This window comes from Euleptes europaea, chromosome 8 (genome assembly GCF_029931775.1).
Source record: "Euleptes europaea isolate rEulEur1 chromosome 8, rEulEur1.hap1, whole genome shotgun sequence".
In the NCBI taxonomy this organism is placed as follows: domain Eukaryota; kingdom Metazoa; phylum Chordata; class Lepidosauria; order Squamata; family Sphaerodactylidae; genus Euleptes; species Euleptes europaea.
In genome coordinates this window covers 53,060,641-53,080,494 of record NC_079319.1, presented here as the reverse complement: position 1 = coordinate 53,080,494, position 19,854 = coordinate 53,060,641, and the positions used below count along the sequence as shown (strand labels likewise).

Below are 19,854 nucleotides of genomic sequence, written 5' to 3'. Positions count from 1 at the left end.
GGAACCCAATAGGCCCCTGATCACCTGGAAGAGTTCTGCAGGTGCACACTGTGCAGATGCAGTGGTGACAGAGAAATATTGTTGCTTCACCACCATTATTACCATGTAGGCTTTAAAATAAGCTCTAGCTTATGCCTTGTCGGATTCATCCCAAGCCTTTCTGCATGGTGCCTCTAGTAGTCTCCCTTGTCTTTGCATTGTTCACAGCCTGTGAGTAAACCAAGGCTCTTATACCTGAAAGAGGGTGCCTAGGAGTGATCATGTCAATCGCCCAGGTCATTTCCTCACTGCAGCAGTCCACCAGACCATTGATAGAAGCACCGACTATATCAGCAGGAAAATCCCCTTAATGCCATCAGGAAACCAGTTGGCTGCATCAGGCTACAGGGTCAGATCATCTTAATTGATCCTCCGCCCCTTGCAAGGTCTTGGTATCCGTGTAATTTCAGCAAGTAGTTATCTGTCTGTGACAAGGGGGGCGTTTTCAATTCCCCCATCTTAAGATCAACTTCTTCCTGCCCACAGCAGAACATCTGATCAAGAGTGTCACCTGCACAGCGTGTGGGTCCTGTTATTGCCTGAGACAGGCCCATGGTTGTCATGGAGACCATGAAATCCTAAACGTCATTTCCCCATCCTCAACAAACTCTCCTTCTCTTCCTGTCGGCTGGAAGTTCCCCAATGACCACCTGAGGCTGTATGGCATAGGTGTGACTTAGGCTGCCCATGGTCCTCCTTCATCCAGGTTCACCTGCCTTTCTAAAGCACCTGCCTTTCTATAGCACTAGAGAAGTGCATCATCCCCACTTTTCTCAACTTTCTACCTACTAACTAGTGAAGAGCCCCTTACAGCTTCTGAGACCGTATAGAGTGCAAACTCAAGAATTATTCTTTGAGGCTACAAACATTGGCACTAATCCTGGGGTGGAAGGCATTTCACTGCATGGATCCTTGAGGGATTACACCAGGACTAGAGCAACTTTCACCCCACCATCAACCAGAGTATAGAACCTGTCCACATATCAGGTACATTTTCTCGACACCACTGTACAACTGCACAATGGATACATAAGCGTCCCCTTATACCAAAAGTCCACTTACAGCTAACATATACTCCTAACGACTATCATGAGCACACCACACAATCTGTAGACTGCAGTCAAGCACTACATTGCAACTACATTTGCTCTAGTTCCTTTTAAAAGGACTCCAACCTGAAAAATGTATATCAAGCATTCTTGGGATTCTTTGGATTACACTACCCACCCAATGAAGGGAAGAAATTGATTAATATTACCAGGCTGGTATGCAGAAATAGGCTACTTCAAGATAGACCCCAAAGATATAACAACAATGGTTGTCATCTGTAGCTCCCAACGCAAATCAGTCCAGTGTATCATCAAAGATCTACAGCCTACAATACAGCTTGGAAACTAGCCCTGGGTGGTTGGCCCTTCCTTGCTTTTATAGACAGCCCTCCAACTTAAAGCAGCTTTTTACCAGAAATAGTGGGCACAACAGAGATACAAACAAAGCCAACAGACCCTGCAAGAAACCCAGATGTTAACTGTGAGGAAAGAAAAACTATTTTGCTATTGGGAGGGGGGGTGAGTTTGCTCATCTTCGCTCAGAGAATGTTCTGGTCAGAATTGGTTTGAGTCGTCTCGAAGGTTCATTCATCGTGACCCTGTGATTGGAAGAATTGGATCATCTGACCAGAGTTCAAGAAATCCATAAGTTTACTCAACTCCATCCACATATCCTCTCAGGTGATACTATTATAGGATCTAATAACATCAGCAGCACCATCTTGGGCACATCTACTTTCTCATCCTCAAATGTGATATAGGCATTTGTGTGTTGACAATGTCTTTCTGCTCTTCACATAGGATAAGTAGGACAGTCCCTATGTAAAAGAACACAGACACAAATCTGACATTAAAAATGGCACTATTCAGAAACCAGTGGCAGTACATTTTGTTATCCCAAGATAGCACTGGTGATCTAAAAGTAACTGCCATCCATCAAAAGCACTTCAGAGGAAACTTCAGCATGAAACTGTTGAATTAGAACTCATAAAGAAGTTCATACCATCTCCCAAGGACTTGATGACCTGAAATTCCACAGATACTACAAATATTAAACAGCTTAGCGAAACTATGGAGACTACTATTTCACCAACTACTATTGGGAATGGTCACTATAATTTTCTTGAAAACATCTGAATTTTGCATAATTGTATTTCACTCTTTACTTCTTGCATTTCATGGACCTACGACCCCACTGTTTACAACATTTTCAATGGTTTTCTATATGCCTACCTAGTGAAAAAACACTACATGCATCTGATGAAGTGGGTTCTAGTCTACAAAAGCTTGTTTTTAGTTTATAATTTGTATTTCTTTTAAGGTGCCACAAGACTCCTGTTTATTTTTGTTTCATTTAATTTCTTCTGCAATGTAGGCACAATTATAAGCTAAGTTTCCTGAAGTTCTAGAAGTTGGGGTGGGGAATCCATCACATTTGAAATGTTTTAAAATTAGTACAAGTATCTAGTCCACATATGGCCTTATAATAGTAATGAATTGCACTTATAGGATTTTTACTTCATAATAAAGAAATCTCATTGCTGTTCTAATTTTCTTCTCTATTCAAATTATTTTAGGCCCTCCAGGTCCAAGAGGTCCCAAGGGTGACAGAGGACTCATCGGTCCTATGGGACTTCCTGGATCCAAAGGACAAAAAGGAGAGAAAGGTGAGCCAGGACCACCTGGTCAGCAAGGTGAAAAAGGACCAACTGGACCAATTGGACCACCAGGTGAAAAAGGTGGGAAAGGTTCCAGAGGTTTTCCTGGATCCAAAGGCCAAAGAGGTTCACCTGGGAAGACTGGTCTGCCAGGACCTAGTGGAGATCCAGGACCACCTGGAATAGCTGGAAAAGATGGCCCACCAGGCCCTCCTGGTCCACCTGGACCCCCCGGGCTTCAAGGAACTGTTGGTGAACCAGGAGTACATGGTCTTCGAGGGTTACCTGGCCTACCTGGAATGCGTGGTTTACCAGGACCACCTGGACCACCAGGTCCAGGAATGCCTATGGCACTTCAAAGTGTGACAACATCAACTCCTGAAGCTAATGGTAAGCTGTTCATGTGATTCCCTAACAATGTGACTGCCTCTCAGTGGTAGTGTTGGGTGCTTTAACCATAATATTAGACTATATTTTTGACAGCTTCCACAGCTGAATTACATAAGTGAACTGTGGTTCTGACGTTGATTCTAAGGTCAAAATAGACGTAATGCCACCCTGGAACAACAAAGCTATTTTAGAACCTAGCTGTAGGTGATTTAAAAATTTAATGAGGGCCTGATCCTGACCCAGCCCACAGTGGGACCAGGTGTTTTTGTTTTCCCCCTTCCCCTGCACCTTTTCAAGGTTTCAAGAAGTAGCTACAGTGTTTTGAATAATGGAAAAATTATAGTATAATGTGGATATACTTTTTTAATTTGGAAAGTCCTTAAATTGTTAAATATAATTTACTACCAATGAAAGCATACATCTAGTCATGGCATTTGTTGGTTCATATTTTATGTTTCAGGTTGTCCTGTTTACTGGAAGAATTTTACCGGCAACTGTTATTACTTTTCATCAGAAAGAGACATTTTTGAAGGTGCAAAACATTCCTGTGAAGAAACATCCTCACATTTGGTTTTCATAAACAGCAAAGATGAACAGGTATAAAACCACAGCTGGTGTTCCTACAGCTAGAGATTCTGAAGGCACTTTCACTGAGGAGCCTTCTCTACAGAAAAGACACCAAAACATCCGAAAGTCTGCTAGTATCACTTTCACCCAAAAGTCAGTAAAACTCTACAAAGAGGAGCAATACAAGGAGTAATATGACTGTTCCTCAGGAAATGCTGACAGTGACAATCCCCTAAAAAGTTAGTAGGCTCTTCTGATGCTTCCTTTCAGATCCAAACAAAGCAAACCTGTGACTTATCACCTGGCAACTTAAAAAAAAAACACCTAAAATGAACCCCTGGTAGTGGCAGGGATGTTTAACCGTTTCCCTCAGTGAATCGATCAAAATCACACATACCCTCAAAGTTTTTCTCCCGGAAGACAAACAACATGTGAGGGGAAGGTATTTTAATCAGGAGGTAGAGAGTAGAAAACACACAGCCCTCACACACAGCTGCTCCAAGCGCCAGCAGTTTCCTGTGGCTGTACTGTATTTCTTTTCAGTAAAAAACAAACACTTTGGGAGATCAATCACAGCTCATGTGACTTGACCCTGTCAGACCCAAGGTTAGTAGAAGAAGAAGAGTTGGTTTTTATATGCCGACCTTCTCTACCACTTAAGGCAGAATCAAACCGGTCTATATTGCCTTCCCTTCCCCACAACAGACACCCTGTGAGGTAGGTGGGGCTGAGAGAGCGTGACTTGCCTAAGGTCACCCAGCTGGCTTTGTGTGTAGGAGTGGGGAAACAAATCCAGTTCACCAGATTAGCCTCCGCCGCTCATGTGGAGGAGTGGGGAATCAAACCCGGTTCTCCAGATCAAACTCCACCGCTCCAAACCACTGCTCTTAACCACTGAGATGAAACCACTGAGATGAGGTGGTCTGAGATGAAAACTAATTTAAACTTGCAGTGGGCATCTTAAGCCTGGGTCATAATCTGGGGTATTTTCAAAGGAAGCTTTGTGTACACAAAAGAGAGTTGAGGACTTCTAAAACATACACACAGGTAGTAGCTGCTGTTGCCTGCCTCTTCCTAATGCCTTCTGCTGGAGCTGTGCTGTCCATAAGGAGGACACTAAAGTCAACAGAAAAGCTATGGACTCCAATTCTTTGCCCTTCTCACGCTAATGAATACATTCACACAACCTAGTAGGAGCAAAGGATAACATGTGAGTTGTCCTCTTAGTTCCCTAACACGAGCAATTAATTTAAAGGGGGGTGTTGTTGCTTCCCCCTTCCTTCTAAATTTCTGCACTGTAATTATCTGGCCATTATATCTGTTTTTGCTAGATACAATATTTATCGCTGTGAAAAATGAGGAAATAATGGATGCAGATACTGGGAGCATTGTGTACTGGTTCCCATGTCTACATATTCCTCGCTTGATAGCTGTCACATCAAGTGGTGATTGATTCATATGTATATGCAGAATATGCACATACCTCACATCACTTCAAATTGCTGTGCTGCTCTTCAGTGGGGAAAAATGTATATATTCTTCAGCCAGTAAGAGTTGATAAATCACATTGAGTTAATGCATGTCTGAACCACCCATATACTCGGTCAGTATATGTGATCTGTAAAGTCATTTAAAATCATGATGATCTGAAGTAACTTTTAAGGCCAGATTTGTGCTTTCATGGCTTAAAAACAAACAGTCTCTTGTATATTCTGAGATTCAGTACAGTTCAACCAGTACTTTCTTGTGTTCACAGCAATGGCTAAAAAAACAGATAGCTGGAAAAGGCAGCTTCTGGATTGGCCTCACAGATTCAGAGAGGGAAAATGAATGGCAATGGCTGGATGGAACTTCACCAGGATATACGTAAGTGTAGGAAGAGCATTTTTGGCTACTGTTGTTGTCGTTGCTTTATTTGTTGGCATATAATTGTGATTCTGGAATGGGAAATATTGCTGGAACCTTTTAAAACAAATCTTTATCTGGAAAGGTTATTGACTTCTACTCTTTCACGCTCATTCACACTCTCTCCTTTTGCAACAATAAAGCTACAAGGCTTTATTTCCTTGCCAAAAAGAAAACTGAATATTGACTAAAAGAATCATAGAACCACACAGTGTGATACTTTTTGCCAAGAAGCTCATTGTAGAATGTTATTGTAAAACAAGGGTGGAAATCAGGCCTGTCTTCCCTTGGTCTTGTTTCATATGTTTAATTCTTTTAATGTGTATTACAACTGTTCATAAGAAGAAAGTCTGTTTATTGACATATGTCAGACAGTAGACCATACGTTTATAAGAAATAATATTCCTCTCTGATTGTATCAGATGTAGGACACTGATGGAATTAAACTTTTATATCTTTGTTTTGGAAGCAATTAAATGTTCAGCCAGAGCCAAGTGCCTTTGAACTAAGTTCAGGGTGTACATTGTTGTGCTCAGGGCCAATCCTGAGCAAGTGCATTAAGATCCATCTTTCCCACTGAATTGAAGTATGCCTCTCTTCTGCTACCAGCATGCTGTAGTGGTTAAGAGCAGTAGTTTGGAGTGGTGGAGTCTGATCTGGAGAACCGGGTTTGATTCCCCACTCCTCCACATGAATGGCGGAGGCGAATCTGGTGAACTGGATTTGTTTCCCCACTCCTACACATGAAGCCAACTGGGTGACCTTGGGCAGGTTACAGCTCTGTTAGAGCTCTCTCAGTTCCACCTGCCTCACAGGGTGTCTGTTGTGGGGAGGGGAAGGGAAGAAAATTGTAAGCTGGTTTGAGTCTCCCTTAAGTGGTAGAGAAAGTCGGCATATAAAAACCACCTCCCCTTCTTCTTCTTCCTACCACACAATGTCACTGCCATTTGGCACTGGGCTGTATTTTCAAAAAATGCCACGTGATAGATAGGCTATCTTACTCTGATGAAACCCTCAGATACTTGGCTGAAATCATCTACCAATAACAAGTATGTCTCATTATGAAGTAAAGAAATCTGAATTCTCAGATCTGCATGCCTCCCTCTCCAAGGATACATGACCACACTGTTATGAGGAGTCAACCAAGGGTCAGTCCCTAAATACAAATTGCCTCTAGGCTTCTCAGCATCTCCTGATCCTTCAACTTCCCCCATCAGTCCTACATGTGCGTGTTATGTGCTGTGAAAGGGGAAGGGGAGTAGGTAGAAAGAAAAAGAAGAGTTTAACTACTGCTTGGGCAGATAAGGTCAAAAAGGCAGGTTAGGGATTTGGCTAGATCTCGCAGTCCTTTCAAGTGGAGGTGGACTGGGTTAGTGTAGTGACCGGGAATGGCACCTATTGGTTTAAAGCTCACATAGTCTTTCTGATATAGGGGGAATCTATGGGGCAAGTTGAGATTTGCGTGTTTAAAGCTCAAATGCAGTTTTAAATGTTAGGAAACCTGAGGGGAACATAGCAGATTTGTCATCAGAAAGTATTCTGAAAAATTGCATTATATAAGGAAACTGTATCTCCATATCTTGCATATAGTTACTCATGAAAATCCAAAACTTATCTTCCCTTGTAGGGAAAAACCCCCATTAATTCTTGTTGTGTTAATTCTCCTTGGTATTTAGGGTAGACAAGGTTATAATCAGGTTTTACCAAGGCAGAAGATGAGGTGCCTTCAGGAACACCATCATCGCCTTACCTTATGGGTGCCAAACTTTAAACAGTACCAAGCGCAGGCCAGTATATAAACTTATCTCTGGCCTCTCTGTATGTGGTGCTTGGTGTGTGTATTTGAGTCAGGAAAGTGTGGTGTGAGCAGTAGTCCTCCAGTATTCCTAAAAGTCTTATACGTTATCATCAAGAGGACAGTGGCACTGTACTGAAAGGGGCTTTTCCTGCCAAAAATATATTAGTGCCTACTTGTGCTATCCCAACCCACCACAGATATGATATTTCAGCCAAACTCACATAAATCCAAATATGAATGAAGTTTAAATATGAGAGGGTTGAAACCTTTCTAGCATTTTTAAGTGCATAAGACCAGGCATCGGGGGCTGCTCCTAAAATGATCTAAATGCTACTGATTACAGTTATTTTTAATATAGCAGAGTAGTACATAAAGTGTGCCATATGCTATGTCTGGTAGTAAACAGCTCACTGTTTGTCTGCTGCATGATTTTGGCATATTCTGCATTTTCAGTTTATTTTCTTTTTCAATCAGACATAAAATGTTAAGTGCAAGCCTGTAACTTTTGATGCTGCAGCTGCTCAGTTTCTCAGTGTTTACCTTATGTTGTACTTTCCCTGTACCCTTTTGACCACAACATTGTCAGTCGACTCAGTTCCATGCCGCCCCTCATATTCATTCAAACCCTTTGCGGGTGGCGAGTATGTTCTTTAGCTGGGTATTTTGGCTCAATTTCAGACAGTAAACCACAGACTTCTTGTGCTTAACAACCTGCTTCTTCAGGAAAGATGAGCTTTTAAAGTTCTGAGGGAAGCACATTTTATTTATTGAAAACAGTAAAGGGATTGTGGGTCTACCAAGCATGGTCTTTTCCATTCATCTCTAAATTGCTCTATAAAGACTTTAAAATCTTTATGACTATCCATTAATTCACCATCAAAAGTATGAGGTATAATGATAGATGATATATTTTTCCTTCTAAAGACCTAACAATTGCTGAAAAAAACTTGTCAAGAAATACAATACCAACTACTGCCACAGGTCAGTTCTTGTTGGATGGTAACATTAATGTAAATTCAGTTTGTCATATTTTAGTAATCTCTGGCCATTAACGCATGGCCTTTAAAAAAATTTTCTCCCTCCTCTGTAGCACCTTTCAGTTACACATTCAAAAAATTGAATGCATGGACTGATAAGGCGCACTGGCGGGGAGAGAGACGTGGGGTCTGCCTTTGCGGGCGGAGGCAGGAAGGAGCCACCCTTCTCTGCCTTCCTCCCATGGAGGTGAGTGGGGGAAGCCACCAGCAGGGAAGTGGGAGGAGGTGGCAGCGACTGGCGGAGGGAGCCGCTGTCACTCTGCCTTCCCTGGGTGGAGGGGGGGAAGCCAGCAGCAGGGAGGTGAGAGGAGGTGGCAACATCTGGCGGAGGGAGCTGCCATCACTCTGCCTTCCCCGGAGGAGGTGAGGGGGAAGCCAGCAGGCTGGTGTGGTTCTGTCATTGCCCCGGTGAGGCGGCGGCAACTGGAAGAGGAGTTGCCATTGCTCTGTTGTAGCCCGGGTGAGGTGGGGTGAAGCCAATGGTGGGTGGAGGCGGCGGGTGGGAGAGGCGGAGAGTGAGGGCGTGGGGTTTGGAATGGTGCTGCTGCCACCGTCAGTCCGGCAAAGTAGCTTCTTCTGGCGAGGAGTCGATCCGTACACGAAACGCTCCGGCGAGCTCACCCTTTTGCAGCACTTTTTGGATATGTCGCAATAAAACAAGAAAAGGGAAGACAAGGGCAAGTAGCAGCAGTGGGTGTGTTGAACACACTGGCTAGAGGCGGCCATGCGTGTAGATTGAGAAGTGCTACATGTCCGTAAGATTCTCGGGACAAGACAGCCATTCGTTAATGGCCTCTGTTTTGCCTCTTTCTCTGTACTTGAAACTGTTGGTTTTGTCCTGATTTGGGGATGGGGATATAAATCCAACAGGAAGACTTCTTTATATCTCAGTAGCTAATTTGGAGCTGTAAAGCAGACAAATGCAGCCCTGTGGATCATACATTCCCCTTTCATGAGCATCCCCAAATAAAAACAAAGCACATATTTCTAATTTTAGGCCACTGAGCCTTGGCAGTTTGTTGAATTGATTCCCTTCTCTGCAGTCCAGCTGTTTTCCATTTCCAAGAGGCGTCACGTATTGTGTGTCAAGGAGTGTATTTTATATTCAGGACAGAGCTGGGGGTCTTGTTGTTTTGCTTTTGCTTTACCGTTAGTCACTTCTGTTGCAACATCGCATGACAGTTTGCTGTTTGTTACATGAAATAATCCATTATTTCTTTTGCTGAAAGAAACTGGAAGGCTGGGCAGCCGGATAACTGGAACCATGGGCATGGACCAGGCGAAGATTGTGCTGGGTTGATCCATGCTGGGCTGTGGAATGACTTTCACTGTGAAGATGTAAACAGTTTTATTTGTGAAAAAGAGGTGGACAAAGGTAAGCCAGTCCGTAAGGTAAACTGGGTATTAGCCTGGCGCCCTTAAAAACTCACGGCTGTTTCGTCAAATGCTTTCATTAAAAAAATAGCTCTGGGATTAATTCACTCATTCAACTACATTGTGTATTACAGGAATATCTTTCCCAGTTTAAATTGTTGTTGATGGCAAAAACTGTATTTTCCTTTGTCAGTAATGCTTCCCTAATATTTGAGTAAGCATGGGGAACTACATTAATGGGGAACTACATTCAACAAGGCAAGGAGATTCCAGCACTCTCTATTGATTATCCACCTCAGTGATCCCAAATGTGGAGATCATGGATACCTCAGCACCTACTTGTTTCTTAAGTCTAAAATCCAGAAAATCTTGAATGAAAAAACAAACAAACAGGATCTTGAGGCCAGTCCTTATGTGCTGACTGCCTTGCAAAGCACTGATGTCTTCCTAGGTAGATCAGCTCCAGTCACCAGTCCTGCCACCAGCTCCAGTTTGAGCGTAGATCACATGACTCTTGGCTTGGTAACCTCAAAATGTTGTCATGCAGGGACCAAGCTCTCCTTTCTCTTTGAAAATGAAACAAAACAGTATCTCTTCCACAAACTGATCACATTTCCCCCACCTCCTTGAAGCAGGAGGGGCTCTGGGAAAACACAGGAGGCATCACTTTGCATCTGCAAAAAAAGTAGCTACCTCCGTTACAGAAGGAGTAATGGGTTAGAGCCAACAGTTTGTGATGGGCCCCTTGCCCATGGCAGCCATTTTCTAGTGGCACTCAGCACTATGCTTCAGAACTGTAAAAGTGCCCACAAGCTCAACAAGGCTGGGAACCCTAATGTTTTTATCTTGCCCTTCTTCTAAGGAGCTGAAGACCTGGTGCATGGTTCTTCCCCCAACCATTTTATCCTTTTAATAACAATTTGAAAATTTAGACTGACAGTGACCGTCACAAAGTTGAGATTCAAAATAGATAAAGGAAGTATTTCTTCACACAACTCATTGTTAAATTGTTGAACTCCCTGCCCCAGGATGTGGTGATGGCTGCCAACTTGGAAGGCTTTAAGAGGGGAGTGGACATGTTCATGGAGGATAGGGTTAGCCATGGTTATGAGTCAAAATGAATACTAGTCATGGTGCATATCTATTCTCGCCAGTATCAGAGGAGCATGCCTGTTATATTAGGTGTTGTGGAAAACAGGCAGGATGCTGCTGCAGTCGTCTTGTTTGTGGGCTTCCTAGAGGCACCTGGTTGGCCACTCTGTGAACAGACTGCTGGACTTGAATGGGCCTTGGTCTTATGTTCTTATGTTAAAGTCACCCAGTGAATTTCATGGCTGAGTCAGGATTTGAACTTGAGTCTTCTCAGTACTAACCTACATTACACTGGCTCACAACCTGTGTTTGTTTTATAATGCTAATCCGGATGGAAGGGACATTTACAGAAAACGATCTGTGGGTGGGTGAGGAATGCTTAGTCCATCCCCCTCCCATGATTTCTCTCCTATATTTTACTAACTTATTTTTTCCCTAGTCAGGAAACTAAACTTGACTCAGGGAAAATGGCATGGGGGAAGCCTTTGCAGTGGATAATTTGTAGGCCTATTTGTAAACTTTCCTTACCAGCTAATTCTTGTGGTCACATGTCTACCTTCCACATTTTCATAATTTCAACAAAGGTGGAGGGCAAGGAAGCAGCGTTTAGCAAAACTCTGTGTGGTTCTGGCTGTCTCCTGAGTTTGTGGGTTTTTAAAAACGTTTTACTTTCCTAGGAGTTTAATTTATCATTTTCCTTTTCCACTTTTCTTCAGGATTGTAACAGGCTGTAAACTTCAAGATGAAAATGACTATTTCTTTAAAGACAAAAAAAAATCCTCTGGGAGTGAATCATCACCTAACCAAAAGAGGGAGCACTGAGAACTGGTTTTGATGAGCAAAAAAGTCATCTGCATGAAGTGTCCTCATCTTCTGATTTTTCAGGGGCTTTATAACCTGTTGCACAAAAGCATTTATTGGAAATGCAATTGGACTGAACCAGCTATCAATCCTCTTCAACCTTAAATAGCACAGATACAAGAAAGGTGTTCTGGTCAGAAATGGACGATGCCAAGCTGACTACGAATCATGACTTTTCCACCGTAGTAAAACAATATGAAGCTACTGCATACACACAACATCCACTTCATAAAATCCCAGTATAGGCAAATTATATAAATATACATTTATAAATATATATAAATTTTATATATAAATATATATAGTCCAAGTCTGATCAGTAATATAGAATATACTTTTAAAAGCTTTTAAATTTTTGTATTTTTATACAAAATCTTTGCCTATTACATTGGTCTTTTTAACTGTCTGTAAAAAAATAAATTAAAGAAGGCCAAAGATTCACCAGAAATGATTGTCAGGTTCAACTCTTGTCCCCTATAGAAACATATTTTTGGTTTTAAATCACTCTAGTTTAAACAACTTTGAAGATGGTTTGGGGTAACATAGGTATAGGGTTGCCAACCTCCAGGCACTAGCTGACGATCTCCTGCTATTACAACTGATCTCCAGCCAATAAAGATCAGTTCACCTGGAGAAAATGGCCGCTTTAGCAATTGGACTCTAAGGCATTGAAGTCCCTCCCCTCTCCAAGCCCCACCCTCCTCAGGCTCTGCCCCCAAATCCTCCCGCCGGTGGCGAAGAGGGATCTGGCAATTGGGGCATTGGGAGGAGTAGTTCCAAGGAAAGTTAAGTTGCAAGCCTCAAACCTTTTTTTTTCTTGGTTGGCCTCATCTATGAGATGACTGCCACATAAGACATCTGTGGATGGGGAGATATCCTCAAGAATAACTGGCTGCAGGGATGAAGGGTTGCAGTTGATATGCTTCTCTACCAGAGTAGCAGGCTGCTGAGGACTGGATTGTGATGCCAGCAAATGGGAGCTCAGAAGCAAACAGGGCATTTCCTGCAGTTGCATCTAACTTTCCCCCAGTGTCATTATTTTAACCCAACGACAGCTTCCAAAGGGGAGCAGAGCAGCTGGGGTAATGCTTATGCTTTCCTTTCCAGACATTTTTCTGCTACAAATTGGCTCCCCAAAGCTGCTTTCTTTCACTTGTGGGGAAAATGACCATTGGGGGAAAGATTAACCACCCCCACTTCTAGAGTCACTGTTCCGCACTTGATTGCTCATTCTAAGAAGCATTTTGAGGTTGGGGGAAAGTAATGCTTATCTGCATGCAACTCCTAATTATGTCCTTAACTGACACAAATTAAGGCTTCCTACAAGCTTAAATCAAAATAAAAGACAGATCACACATTTTGACTTGCATGGGAGTTTTGTGAAATGCAGAATGTACCATACAAAATGTCTGTGTATATAAAGATTTAGCCGAAATGTCTATGATCAGTTTTGTCCACTGGAGGACATTTGGCTTGGAAACTTCCAGCATTTTGTGGAACTGCCTCTTGTGTTAGGCCCTGTCCATGAGGTAGCCTTTTGTGATTGGCCCCACCCCCATGGCAGCCATTTAACTAACCTTTCACAAAATTCCAAAAGTGCTGCCAGACCTAACAAGGTTGGAAACTCCAGTGCTAGACAATTGTGATGGAGATGTTAAACATTCCACCTCTGTTGGACAGAGATGTTATGCTTCATATGTAGAAAGCCAGTTGCTGGCTTTGCTGGCCTTAATTCCATATTTTTCCAAATATATGCCCTGGATCGTATTAAAGGATATGTTTAATTGCAAGGAGGGAAACAATGTTCACTGACTTAATGCAGACATAGCTTCAGATAATGTGCCTTCTACCCGAGAGCGAAAATGAATTTAGCTCCCTTAGAAATTTGAATTTGTTTACTTACCTTGCACCAAAACTAGCTCCAGTGCAGGCTTCTAAAAAACATCCTGATGCATACAGTGCTTTCATATGGACCAGCTTCCCTTATTCACATGAAGGTGGTGACAGTTGTTGGAATGCAAAGAGATACTTGTGGAATTTCCCTATCTCTGCAGTGAATGGGAAAACTCTTGCCTACACAGAGAAGACAGTCATGCTAGGAAAAGTTGAGGGCAGCAGGAAAAGAGGAAGACCCAACAAGAGATGGATTGACTCAATAAAGGAAGCCACGGCCTTCAATTTGCAAGATCTGAGCAAGGCTGTCAAAGATAGGACATTTTGGAGGACTTTCATTCATAGGGTCGCCATGAGTCGGAAGCGACTTGACGGCACTTCACACACACACACACACACACACAGAGGTTTCATTTGAGAACCGGAGCTCATGTGTGCATGAAGAAGACCTCCTGAGCTGGACTAGTGTATCTGATCTGGATAAAACATTCTTAAAAGCAAGTTTGCTTAGGCTATTATCCTTATTTTTCCCCCTTTTTTCTTTATTCATCAGAAGCAACTAAAGTAAGAATACAAGATAAGGACTAGACATTTTAAAGGACATCTTACTACTGAACAAGATATCCAGCATGATCATTAACACCCAGTTATTATTTCTACACCACAAAATAGAGGGTTATAGCTAATACCGGTAACTCTGTCATAGCTGATAGGGAAGCTTTCTTCCAACAGAAGATACTTGGAATAAGCTGCTCACACAAGCAGAAACTCCAACTGAGGGAGGAAAGTTCCACTATCAGCAGAATGTCATCACTAGATTAAAATCAAGATTTTTTTTTTAAACGAACATTTTATATCATTACAGTCTGAGAAATTTTGACTTGTTGTGATGCCATCAATTGGTAGCATTTCCTTTTCTGAAACAGCTACTTGCAGCTCTAACAAAATTAATTAGAATTTTCATATACAGAGTCTCTGAATATTCATGAGAGCAATCCTAAGCTAGCCTACTCAGAAGTAAGTGCCGTGTTATTCAGTGAGGCTTACTCCTAGGAAAGTAGGATTTCAGCCAAATCTGCTGCAGTAAACAAATCTTCCTATCATTCTAGTACAAGAAAGCAGAAGTATCCTATGAGGTATTTGAACCTAAACTTCCCATTTTCTGCAATGAGTATAATTCCATGTTCTTTATTATCCGTGTTGTTTTCTGCATCTGCTTTGGATTTAGGGTTAATTCTGCCATTTCATGTTTAAAATGTTTGAACAATGAAGCCACAGTAGTCTTAATATTCTTCTTATTTTTACATATTTATTTTAAAAATATGAAATCCAATATGGAGGTGTTTTTGAGGGATTGACTGTATATGAGTAAGAAAATATATTTTTAGATATCCTTGGGCAGAAGTCAGAAATCTCATATGAAGGATATGGAATTTTTGTAGCCATAATGTGTCTCCTCCATATTTCTTTGCATTCCTTGCAAGAGGAAGAAGTTTAATTGCTCCAATAACAGTACAATCCTATGCAGAGTTACTCCAGTCTAAACCCACTGATTTCAGTGAGCCTAGCCTGAGTAATTCTCTATATGATTGAACTGTAAGGCCATTTATGCTTGGTTATTAGCTGCATGATCCCACGGAAATGTGGGTCTTCTTTTGAGTTACTCATGATTTTTCTGTCCTCAAGGGTCACTGTGAGGCAGCCCCACACTTATCCTGTGGTTCCAGGGACCTCTTTTATCACCAATTTTAATTTTGCCTCGATCTCAAAGTGGAGCTAATTGAGGCAATTTCTGTGAATAGTCTCAACTTCGGGGTTTCTCTTCCCTTGCCCATTCTCACTTGTCCCACCCACATCCAAGCCCTTCCAGGGAAGCCATTTTTGCCAGTGGAAAGGAGCCAGCTTTCCCCCCCCCCCCCCAAGGCATCCTCTCCGGTCAGTTTCAGCAGCTTGTTAACATCTCTAGAAATGGAGATGATCAAATGAAAGACTCTTGCTGCTTGGCCGGTGGGAGGCTGGTAACGTTTGGCAGGCCTCGTCTATGAGTCGAGGGGAAACAAGCAGTGGCAGCATTTATGGGGCAGGAAGTCTCCACTGGGGAGCTGCAGTGGGGGGTTTTGTTGTTGTTTTACAGTGCTGTTCTAATGGAATAGTTGATATTTTAGCGATAAAACACTAAAATATTAATAAATTAAGCATTATATTGTTAAAACAGCACCATAGAACAACAAAAAACCAGGCCCGGCTCCCTCCCAGAGACTTCCTGCCCCATGGCGGCTGCCGCTGTTGCCTATTCCCCCTCGCCTCATAGATGTCCTCTCTGGTTTCCTGGGGCAGACAAGGGGTGCTGGCTCACGACCTGCTGGCAGTCGGCACCCCTTGGCAGCCAATTAAAAAGAGTAGCGTATAGAAAGGGGAGGGACTCTGATGGTCCACATTTTCACTGGGTTTCTTCATTGATGTAATTTACTCCTGCTACTCCCAGGATTTCTTCAGGGCAATAAGCCCCCATGCACAGGGCTTTTAAGATTCAGACCAGAAAACCGTGCGCCTGCAAAGCGGCAAACTCTTCAAAGCATAAATGGCCTAAGAGTCCCAGAGTATGGTTGGGAAGCAAATGATGCTGCCAATGTTGCTGAAGCTCAGCAAGTTTGCCCCTGGTCAGTGCTTTCAATGGAAGTGCCTTCAATGGATGCCGTGTTGGGTTCCAAGACAGAAAAGAGGAGGAATATACATGTGACATGCAAAAAAAGACCCTGCTGTCTGGAACAGAAAGGAATATGGGATTGTGCATTATTTGAATGCTGAAACTGGGAAGTAGATGGAGATGATGTCAATGTTCGTTCTGCCAAAATGTTATATCTTCAGGAATGATGTCTATATACGCTAATAGAAACTGAGATGCAACTGTTTATCTCTAAAGCCTAGACATTCCTATGACAAAAATAAAGTTAAAAGAGGCACTTTGATACTCTGGTCCAACAAAATCCACCATTTTGGATGCAACATTCGTGTGGCATCATGTACAGCAGTTTGCCAATTTCCCCATGCTACTACAAGCTATCAAAAAAGGATTTGTGGAGAGTGTGGTTAAAGCAGCAGACCCATGTAATGACAGGATGTACATGAAGAGTCTGCCATGGGGGCAGCCTCTATGTTAGTTGCTTTTTGTGTGTCATTTTGGGTCATTTGAAGCACACGCATGCACACACCATTGCTTATTTAGTAGTGGCTCATAGAAAGAAAGGCTGTTGTAAACAAATTTTAATTTCTTCCCCCCCCCCCCTCAAATATCTGGTTCGTTCTGGTACAATGAAACAGACATTTCTGTGTGTTTTCATAATAAAGCATGGTTAATGTTCCAGGACTTCTGAATATCTTCATTCTAAAATAACCATGTACCATAATAATCTGAAAGTGTGAATGTGTATACTTGATTGTTTTCCAAAGTGGATGTAAGTGTGGACATGTTCCACTTGACATTCACTAAATTCAAGGAAAGACAAGAAGAACTACAGGTGGATCTAAGGATTAGAAACCATGGTTGAAATACTATTTTGTAAAGTCAAAATCGTAGGTGTGGTATACTTAAGAAAAGCAGTTCAAGAGGAATTGAGGACAGATAGAACAGTGGATGTAACAGCTTTCTGGTTCTATCCAACTCTAATATAACAAAATTATAACAAAATATGGATCTAGTCAGCACTGGATCCTGGAAGGGAAAGTACAGGGAATCTTGGCAGCAATAATTGAGGCAAAACCATGCAAAGGGGCCAGATGAATCATACTGATTGCTGAGAGTGGAACCAAGACTTTTGGGTAGCTGGCTGAACAATAAAGAACCTGACAAGATCTTGGCAGCTTGCTGAAACCCAGTTATCCTATTCCCCCAAATTTATGCTGTCATTCATGTACAAATATCCGTTCCCCATGTTTGCAACTTGGAGTGGTACTTAGGAGGGTTTCCTGCCCCCCTAAAAGTCATATTTGTTTGTTTAGTTTAGAATAATTTAAGCCATTTGTCAAACAACTGGCAAGAGATGGAAGTCTAAATAATCAAAACACTACAGAAAGCTAAAAGAATCCCTTTCGTGTGTAATTGTGCCTATAATTTTAAAGAATGCAAGTGAAATGGAGGAAGGTATAGGGGGAAAGAGAAAGGATGTGAAAGGGAAAAGTAAAGAATAAGAAACGGAAGGGAAAGGACATGTTGCAGGCAACATGGAGAAAAGGCCCATACAGTGTTTGCTCTGATACCACCATCCACGAGCAGCAAAATTAATCTTGCATTTCCATATTTATCACAGTTATGTTCAACTTTTGGATGGAAAGTGTCCCTATGATCTTCCTTCAACGTAACAGTGAGATTTCAGCACTCTCCCTAGAGACACTGTTAACTAGGGATGTGCACCTGGGGGGGGGGGGTCCATTTTAGGTCTGGGATTTGGGGACCCAATTTTTTGTTATACCAGATTTCTCGGTGGCTGGTTACCATTTTAGGATTCTGTTCAGGATTTTATTTCATTTTAAGATTCTGGAATTTCAGGGCCATTATTTCCAATGGGGGAATCAACGGGGGGTCTCAGGCAGCTGTTTTTTCAGCTAATGGCACCACATTTGCACTGGAAGTAGTACTTCCTGTACACTAACAGCCTGATCCTGAGGGCTGCTGTGGTGGAGGCGGCTGGCTGCCAGTGCATCTGAGGCGCTGCTGGTCTGTTCTCTATGGACATTATGCAGGAGGAAAAAACGCACCCCCTTCCATAAGACACAGATAGCATAGCAAGCACACCGGAGTCCATAACAACCCCTGCAAGCACCCACCAATCAGGCAGCGGCACCCTATGATGTCCCTCTGAGTGGCACACACAGGCACAGCCAATCACCACCAGCCGGTCCAGCCTGCCCCTCGATGCCACTCCCCTCACATGCACAGAGAGCCAGCAGATAGAGCAAAGACCCATCAACAGCACATTTCCAGAGAGGCATGTGGCCTCAGCACACACACACCCCAGCCCTTAGGGGAAGGGCACCCGTGTGGCTGCCAGGATGCCCACCCCTCCCCCAGCAAGGGCCTGGCTGGCAGCAAAAGTGTTGCCCGCAACACAACCATCTCTGCTTGAAGCCCTCCCTTCATCTGAAAAAATACAAGAAGAAACAGGACAGGCTCAAAACTACAGCCCTCACACCCCAGACTAGCATCCTAACCACTGGGCTGAGAGCACAGATATAAAGGTGGCATACCATCAGGCATTAGGCACTCCACTTACTGTAGGGTTGCCATTCCCCTGCTGGTAGCAGAAGATTCTCTGCTCCAAGCTCCCTCCCCCGAGTGTTGTTCAGCCGGCTGGCCGGGGGACTTACTAGCTGCAGAAGAAGGCCAGCCCAGCGTCAGCACGCCAACATCACTTCTGGAAGCGACATCATCTTGTTGCCAACAATTGCAGGGATGCTCTGGTATTTGGGCAAAACTCTACAGTAAAAACGGCTTCTACCATTGAGATTTTGCCCAAAGTAGACTTCTCCAAGACTTGTCTCTGAGGCTGTACTCCTGTGACCGGCTACTGGGAGTGCTCTCCTAATGCCTCCTAGGTATCCCATTGGAAGGGAGGGCTGCCTCCTTTCCATTGCCCTGGAAATCAGTACATTTGAAGCAAAACAAGTCTGTGGAGACAAGCAAGGCCTAAACACACACACACCAAAACCCAGAAAATGTAGGGGATGAATTTCCATAATCCTGAAGAATTCCAGTATGCTGTTAATCCTTTCAGTAACTACAGAATGGCCTCAGAAAATGCATTCTTCAGGTTCATTTTCAGTTTATGTATTTCCAGATACATACCTTTATTGTTAACTGTTGAAGAGACTTTTTTTTTTAAATGATCAGGTGACAAATCTAGTTGTATTAATCTCTTTCCATTTTCATATGTTGTCATTGTGAGTCTTTTAATTTTGCCCATTTTCATTGCTGGTGTTCCCAGTTAAGAATATAAGAGCCCTGCTGGACCAGACTGGTGGTCCATCTAGTCCAAGATCTTTTTCCCTCTCAATCTCAGCACGTTCAGACCCCATTAGCCTATACTTGAAGCTGGGATCTTTTGTCCCAATGTGCATCACCCTACACTTACCAACACTGGACTTCATTTGCCACATGGTCGCCCACTTACTCAATATGTGGAGATCCTCCTAGA

At 42.8% G+C, this 19,854-nt stretch overlaps 1 protein-coding gene across 1 annotated transcript in view; it reads left to right on the top strand.

Annotated features, from left to right (window-relative positions):
• The window catches only part of COLEC12 (collectin subfamily member 12), a 99,626-nt gene extending 87,463 nt beyond the window's left edge, over positions 1 to 12,163 (top strand). The window contains exons 6-10 of the mRNA XM_056854933.1: positions 2,666 to 3,136; positions 3,597 to 3,733; positions 5,460 to 5,569; positions 9,673 to 9,830; positions 11,626 to 12,163. Of these exons, the coding sequence (XP_056710911.1) occupies positions 2,666 to 3,136; positions 3,597 to 3,733; positions 5,460 to 5,569; positions 9,673 to 9,830; positions 11,626 to 11,633 (884 nt within the window). The 3' untranslated portion in view covers positions 11,634 to 12,163. The remainder of the gene's footprint in view (positions 1 to 2,665; positions 3,137 to 3,596; positions 3,734 to 5,459; positions 5,570 to 9,672; positions 9,831 to 11,625) is intronic.
• The last annotated feature ends 7,691 nt before the right edge of the window (positions 12,164 to 19,854 follow it).